At 42.4% G+C, this 8,571-nt stretch overlaps 1 protein-coding gene across 1 annotated transcript in view; it reads left to right on the top strand.

Moving 5' to 3' along the window:
* Positions 1 to 8,571, top strand: part of LOC139756634 (phosphatidylinositol phosphatase PTPRQ-like) — a 56,810-nt gene that overhangs the window by 26,796 nt on the left and 21,443 nt on the right. Inside the window, exons 12-14 of the mRNA XM_071676305.1 lie at positions 3,190 to 3,217; positions 4,925 to 5,047; positions 7,531 to 7,567. Coding sequence (XP_071532406.1) covers positions 3,190 to 3,217; positions 4,925 to 5,047; positions 7,531 to 7,567 — 188 coding nt within the window. The remainder of the gene's footprint in view (positions 1 to 3,189; positions 3,218 to 4,924; positions 5,048 to 7,530; positions 7,568 to 8,571) is intronic.

Raw genomic sequence — 8,571 nt, 5'->3', positions numbered from 1 at the left:
TGGGGGGGGGGGGTTGGGCCATTTCTTTCGTCTGTTTCCTTGCGCTACCTCGCAAACGCGGGAGACAGCAAAAAAAAAAAAAAAAAAAAAAATATATATATATATATATATATATATATATATATATATATATATATATATATATATATATATATATATATATATATATATATATTTATATATATATATATATACATTGGGGCCTGAACATACAGGAGGGTGAAAGGCGTGCAAGGAAAGAAAGGGAAGGGCGTGAAAGGAAAGGGTGAGAGGCGTGCAGTTTCACGATACAGACCTTATGATAAGGTTTTAGCTGCCGTTGTTTATCATTGATTAAGGTGACTTTTGAGGCACAGACCTTTGACCACAAAGTGGCGAATGTGATTAAATGTGACACATTTCATGTGATGTTACGTTGCTGTGAAATAGACATTGTGTACGTCTGAGCTGCATGAAGCTCTTGTTTTGAATATAAATCATGTAACATGTATGACATTTCTTTCTTTTTCTAATGTTGATAAAATATATATATATATATATATATATATATATATATATATATATATATATATATATATATATATATATATATATATATATATATATATATATATATATATATATATATATATATATAGATCATTATTAATAGATTCTTTAGTATAGTAATGTAACAAGTTCTTCTCAATGATGTAGGAAGTATGATGCAGGAAATATCTTTACTTCCTTATGTTGATAAACTGTACATAAATCATTATCGATGTATTTCTTTCAATAAAGTATTTGGACTTCAGTGGCATATCTTTCCACCTATGGTGGCTCTACGTAACCCAATGTACTCCGGTTCTACAGAGGGACGGTCATGTCTTCTGTCTGCAGACGATCATCCTTGTATGATAAGACGAAGGAGTTTGTCATGCTGTGAAATTAATCTTTTCTTTTATCCAGTAAGGCGACATCTTGTCCTTCATGAGCTGTTGCCTTGATACGGTCATTGCTCAACTCACACAGCGGGTTCATGTTCGCTGAAGATGTATGCGCATACATAACACAAGACAGTTGTCGCTAGACATAAAAAAAAAAGGAAAAGAAAATCGTGCCCATCTACAAGAAAGGGGACAGAGAAAAGACGCTGAACAGACCAAAGTTTACGGTAATTAAGGATGACTGTCTTTCACTAATGGTTAGATTGATGCAGCTTAATAGATAATTGCGAAAACTGAAAGGCGACGTTGTTTTGAATCTGATATCAATTTCTATATCACCAAAGTTTTCTGTATACATGGGATTTATATGGGCTCCCAAAAGTAAACAATTCAAATTGCCCAACTATAGGCACTGGTAACTATATGCATGGGATTTATAATGGGCTCCCAAAAGTATACAATTCAAATTGCCCAACTATAGGCGCTGGTAACTATAACTATATCATAATTCTTTGCCCTTATTCTAAAAAAGATTTACTTTGAATTCTTTTTCTATATCTCTTCTGTTAGAAAGTAGCCGAGTATTAAGAATGCCGGTGGTGATCTATGGCATGTTTTTTTACGTAGTCGACTTATTCACTAATGATCACCTTAGAGGAAACCACTAATATCAGTGTTGCTTCATTATACAAGACCCCCAAACACCATATGTACAAGGACCTGATAAGAGCTGATTGACAAGGGTATAGGACTTTTCTTTTTTTCATGTAAACTGTTACCGGATGCTTGAAATAAAAGTTTTTCTTCCCATTCCACGTTTCTGGGAAGGGTGTCCAGGTGTTGTGTGTCTGGGAGCAGGTGGCATGCAAGGTAAGAGCCGTCGTGATGGATCTTCGGGTAATGAGAGATAAGGTCGCAAACGCTTTGCTTGAGATGAAGATGCGATATAGTGGCAGGAGCGGATGTGGGATGATATTTGCTCCTCGAAGAATGGATATGACAGCCTGTTGAGTATACCTTGCAAAGTGTGTGTGGGAGAATGGTGATTGAGAAGTTGGGAGTGCGCATAGAGCATCTAACTGGGGAGATACAGTGTGGCTTCAGGAGTGGTGCATGATGCGTGAACTAGGTTTCTGCTCTGAAGAATTTGTGTGAGAATTGCTTGAAGAATGAGAGAAATTTGTATGTAGCATTTGTGGGAAACCGTATGCCAGAATTGACAAAGACTGTGTTCTGGATGGCGCTACCAATATGTGGTGTGGGAAGAGAAGCTACTAGATGTAGTAACGAGTTCTTACCGGGAGGTAGAGTGTGTGCGTTAGTAAGTAGTAAGGAAGGAAGATGAGTGGTTTGACGTAGGTGGGTCTACGTCAAATGTGTGTGATATCACAATGACTATTTAATCTGTTCGTTAACAGGGAGGTCAAGTGAGGCAAATTCGAGGGTCTCTCGAGTGAGAAATGGATCTACGGTATGTTAGGAGTGGGTGGGGCGGGCTTTGGGAGGTATGTCAGTTGTCCTTTGGAAATGACGCTGATCTGATCACAAAATCAGGAAGGGAGCTCGGTCGGGAAGTCGGTGAGAAAGGAAAAGGTTGAGTTAATCTGAACTGAATTTGGGTAATGAGGTGTACCGGTGGAAATAGGTGGAATAAGATGGTTTGAGATTAAGTCTGAGGGCAAGGGACTTAGAGTAAATAGAGCGCTTTAGCTATTTGGGAGTTGTATGGACAGCGGACGGAGAGATTTATCAGCATGTAATTCACACCAGCGTACATCCTAAGATCACACTTTTGCATCTTCCCGAGAGAGATGGGGTATTTCCAACACATCTACCCTTCTTTTGCATTAAGAGATCCAAGACTCACATTCTTATAACACCGCCAGGACTGTATACAGGACCTTCAAACATACCAAGGTTTGGCCAAAGAGAATCTCTCTCGTTAGCATCTTGACAAAATGACTTTCTCTAGGAAAGAAATAAATGGTTTCTAACGCTACACATGAATTCAAACCTTCCTGATAACAGAAGAAAAAAAAAAGATCAAACTTGTTCTCTCTGATGTTAACGTTCTGTTGTGCAATATTTTGATTATGAAAAAAGTGATCGAGATAACGGCATTAATCAGTGATAGTGGCCATGTCATATGATAGGGTTGCATTTGTCTGTCTTTGACAAAAAGTTAAGCCGCTGGATCAGAGACGCAATGGTCGGACGAGGCAGTAATACCCCGTGAACAGACGCAGTCTGTCCATCTGCACAGAAGTATGGGAAATGAGGCAGACTACAAGGTCTGAAGTTTATATAACTTAAGGGCGAATTCCTCACTGATTAGATCAAGACCAGGTTGCCTCGTCCAGCACGAAAAACGAATGTGATCGAGTGTCCCTGTAACGTACTAAACTAACCTCTAACCTTACTAACAACTAAGCGCAAGGAACAGATGCCTGAGCCTATGAAGGAAAAATCCTTACCTTGCCGCCTTCTCTGTTCCTTTTTTTTGGAAGAGTAAAAACTAAAGGGGAGGATTTCCAGCCCCCCTCACTCCCTCCCTACTCAGTCGCCTTTTACGCAGAGAATACGTAGGAAGTATTCTTTCTCATCTATCCCCAGGAATGTTATATATATATATATATATATATATATATATATATATATATATATATATATATATTTTTTTTTATTATTATACTTTGTCGCTGTCTCCCGCGTTTGCGAGGTAGCGCAAGGAAACAGACGAAAGAAATGGCCCCCCCCCCCATACACATGTATATACATACGTCCACACACGCAAATATACATACCTACACAGCCTTCCACGGTTTACCCCAGACGCTTCACATGCCCTGCTTCAATCCACTGACAGCACGTCAACCCCGGTATACCACATCGCTCCAACTCACTCTATTCCTTGCCCTCCTTTCACCCTCCTGCATGTTCAGGCCCCGATCACACAAAATCTTTTTCACTCCATCTTTCCACCTCCAATTTGGTCTCCCTCTTCTCCTTGTTCCCTCCACCTCCGACACATATATCCTCTTGGTCAATCTTTCCTCACTCATCCTCTCCATGTGCCCAAACCACTTCAAAACACCCTCTTCTGCTCTCTCAACCACGCTCTTTTTATTTCCACACATCTCTCTTACCCTTACGTATATATATATATATATATATATATATATATATATATATATATATATATATATATATATATATATATATATATATATATATATATATATATATATATATATATATATATATATATATATATATATATATATATATATATATATATATATATATATATATATATATATTATCCTTGGGGATAGGGGATTAAGAATACTTCCCACGTATTCCCTGCGTGTCGTAGAAGGCGACTAAAAGGGGAGGGAGCGGGGGGCTGGAAATCCTCCCCTCTCGTTTTTTTTTAATTTTCCAAAAGAAGGAACAGAGGGGGCCAGGTGAGGATATTCCAAAAAAGGCCCAGTCCTCTGTTCTTAACGCTACCTCGCTAACGCGGGAAATGGCTAATAGTTTAAAGGAAAAAAAAGAAAGAAATATATATATATATTGGAAAGGATCACAATTTTGCGCGTGATCAAGAGATTCCTATGAGTCCACGGGGAAAATGTTTTGGACAATCACATGTTTACGAAATGGCGTCCTAGCTTCGTCTCTTCGATGTATATCAACTGACTCTTATATTTCTCTCTTGTGTCTCCCCTGATGATGTGATTATTACACGAAAGTGCACTTGGGAACTTTTCGTGTTTCATTTTCCCCGTGGACTCATAGGAATATATATATATATATATATATATATATATATATATATATATATATATATATATATATATATATATATATATATATATATATATATCTAGCGTCGCGGCGTGTTTGTCATGGCTTTATCGATAGCTCTTCAGCGGCAGATGTATATACAGAAGATAAGATGAACGCATGAGCGTTATGCCGTCGTCCACAGTTAGCCTCTCACCGAGAAGCCAAACAGTTCAAGGTGTGCCGGTATGGCGCGCATGTGGATGGTCGTCTCCTTGCTGCTCCTGGGATTTAAGCTACTGTCGGCCACCGAAGACTTTGAGGAGCAGCAGGTACGTTGGTCGTGTGGGTTGATTGGCGTGGGTAGTGTGAGACTCCCGTCACAGGTGTGTGTGTGGACAGTGCCAAACTCCCGTCGCAGGCGTGTGTGGACAGTGCCAAATTTCCGCCTATATGTGTGTGTGGACAGTGCCAAACTCCCGTCGCAGGCGTGGGGGCAGTGCCAGACTCCTCTCATAAGTGTGGGTAGTGTCAGAAATCCGTTACAGGGGAGGACAGTATCAGAAACTTATTACAGGTGTGGACAGTGTCAGACTCTGCTGAAAGGCTATTGTGTTTCCGCCATTGGCCTCCATGCATTTGGGCGAACACCTCCATGAGTGCAGACGTCTGTCTAGTGGGTATCCTCCAGCCGGATTAATCCCACTGGCGTTGTCGTAATCCATCTTGGGTAAATGGTTTTTTGCATGCGAGTGTTTGATGCGTAAAGTCTGAAGGACTAACATGGTGAGGGAAGCGAGTACATGAATGTTAATGGAGAGGAAGATTGCACTGACCTCTCTCTCTCTCTCTCTCTCTCTCTCTCTCTCTCTCTCTCTCTCTCTCTCTCTCTCTCTCTCTCTCTCTCTCTCTCTCTCTCTCTCTCTCTCTCTCTCTCTCTCTCTTTCTCTCTCATATATATAAGAAGAAAATGTACACGACTGGAACATGATTTCCACCCGTATCTCCCAGCACGAGAGAATGTAATCATATGAATCATTTTTTTTCTTTTACATAACCTCCTCTCTTGTTCCACCTATCATCCCTAGCCACACACATGGCTCTGGTGATCTGCAACGCCACACGACCATGTAAGGTTATGGGATGATTGTGATGCCACTAAATCATTGCATTTACATCAGAATTTTATAGAAACAAAAGACCATCAGAACACACCATGACGTCAGTCTGGCTCGTTGCTCCACCGAACAACAGGCTTCATTATACCGTTATCAATAATGTCATTTTTTTTTTATTGATGCTTATCATGATAAAGTCCCTGTTGCATTAGCTGCCGAGGCCCGAGTGAAAGCATGAATGTGGGGGGGACACGTTCTCTGGGTAGACTATGGGATTATTGACGCTTTTCCCCACCCTTCCCCGAGCACTCGCTTCCCCACCCGCATCCTGGCATGACAACCTGAACGTCTCTACAAGCTGTCAAGGAAGGAGTCCTAGATCACCAACCCTGGAGCACTTGATCGTCTATCTGGTGATGCTTGGTTGAGAGGCTTTCCTCCGTGGCACCGCTTCCAGGTTGGGGGTAACCATGATCGTCTCCTCCATTGGACGAGAGGATGACCTCCTGACGACGAGAGGATGACCTCCTGACGACGAGAGGATGACCTCCTGACGACGAGAGGATGACCTCCTGACTCTCTGTGCGCTCAGCACCTTCTTTTTTGCGCCATCGCCCACGGGATGTGCGCAGTAGATAAGCCGCTCTTGTGGCAAAGATCAAAAATATCACCGGTGGTGTCAGCTACCATGAAGGGAAAAAGGCCTCTTCTCCTCTTGGACCAATACCGAGGTGCCAAACGTAGAGTCACACGACAACAAGCCCAACCACCCCACCTCTGCAACCAAAGGATCCAAGTCAGGTTGAATAAATGAACGATACTGAGGGAAAAATACCCTTCAGAGATGGTGGGGGTAGAATGGGAGGAAGGGAGATTTCATGGAAGAGCCAGTTTATCAGAGCCTTTTTGAAATGGGTTTGTTTTTCATAAGAGAAGACAAGTAAGGGAAGGTTTAGGTGTGGGATTGGTGTGGAGTGCATGTTTTTAACAGCCTCAACCAGAAGGAGAGACACTGTTTAAAGCTCTCACGAAGATTATGGTTTCTCACGTCAAGAGGGAGGTTGTAAACACCTCACTGAGTTGAAGTCACTGCCACTGTTCCATCCAGATGCATCGCAATGCATGTCCAGCAAGGCACACGTGGTTCCCACCAGCCCAGCAACATAACTACATGATAGCAGTAGATTCAGCAAGAGACTGAAGTGTTAGAGATATCCAGCGTCTTCGCATCGCAGCTCTTACTCGAGAGCAACGGCGTGCCAAACCGCTCTACACCCCTTCAATAACCGCTTTACACCTCTTCAATAATAACCGCTTTACATCTCTTCAATAACCGCTTTACACCTCTTCAATAACCGCTTTACACCTCTTCAATAACCGCTTTACATCTCTTCAATAACCGCTTTACATCTCTTCAATAACCGCTTTACATCTCTTCAATAACCGCTTTACATCTCTTCAATAACCGCTTTACATTTCTTCAATAACCGCTTTACATTTCTTCAATAACCGCTCTACACCTCTTCAATAACCGCTTTACACCTCTTCAATAACCGCTTTACACCTCTTCAATAACCGCTTTACACCTGTGTGTGTGTGTGTGTGTGTGTGTGTGTGTGTGTGTGTGTGTGTGTGTGGAAATGTCATCAAATTACAAGCACTATTGATCCATGCTTCGTTTTTTTTTTTTTTTTCAGAAAGAAGATGAACACATGGAAAACGAGAGCGGGGAAGGTTAGTCTTGCATGATTTGTTGTCACACTTGCTATACACAGAAACACACACAAACACACACACACACACACACACACACACACACACACACACGTTACCGGACACATACGCACAACCAGATAAGTTCATAAAGAGATGGTATGACTCATGAGCACAAAGCTCCATTTATCTATAATGCAAATTGGTATTCATGGATCAACACACAAATACTGTCTCACATATGCAGAAACAGATACACAAATAAATACATACAAACACTCAAAAACATACAGCGCACGATGAACGCATGTCTGTGTGTATGAGTGGTGCACCATTCTTCGTCTGCGCTACCTCGCAGACGCAGGAAACAGCCAACCCGCCCAGCTTGAACTGTGTCGACGTGAAGGATGCCGAAGCGCGACGCTGCGCCTCCTCACCTGGCAGTGTTGATTCTACTAGCATGGCCCACGATGGGGGTCAACTCAGACCTGCCTTTTAAGCCTTCGTCAAACATTGGATGGAGATTATGGAGCGTGGTGGGCTAAGAGGCGACAGATAGGGATATGACCACTCGACTCCAATTAGCGGTGATTGTAGGGTGGAAGTCTTGATGGAAAATGAATTTCGACGTTTTTGACACGATTGTGATTCTCTCGAACGTCCAAGCAGTCAGCCTAGGTTATCTCTTCTCGTCAGCAAGGCACAGCCCCGTCCAAGTCAGCAAGGCACAGCCCCGTCCAAGTCAGCAAGGCACAGCCCCGTCCAAGTCAGCAAGACACATCCTCCAAGTCAGCAAGGCTCAGTACCCAAGTCAGCAAGGCACAGTACCCAAGTCAGCAAGGCTCAGTACCCAAGTCAGCAAGGCACAGTACCCAAGTCAGCAAGACACAGCCCCCAAGTCAGCAAGGCACAGTACCCAAGTCAGCAAGGCTCAGTACCCAAGTCAGCAAGGCTCAGTACCCAAGTCAGCAAGGCACAGTGCCCAAGTCAGCAAGGCTCAGTACCCAAGTCAGCAAGGCTCAGTG

The sequence above is a fragment of the Panulirus ornatus genome, chromosome 22 (genome assembly GCF_036320965.1).
Source record: "Panulirus ornatus isolate Po-2019 chromosome 22, ASM3632096v1, whole genome shotgun sequence".
Lineage (NCBI taxonomy): Eukaryota > Metazoa > Arthropoda > Malacostraca > Decapoda > Palinuridae > Panulirus > Panulirus ornatus.
This window is presented reverse-complemented; position numbering and strand designations above follow the sequence as displayed.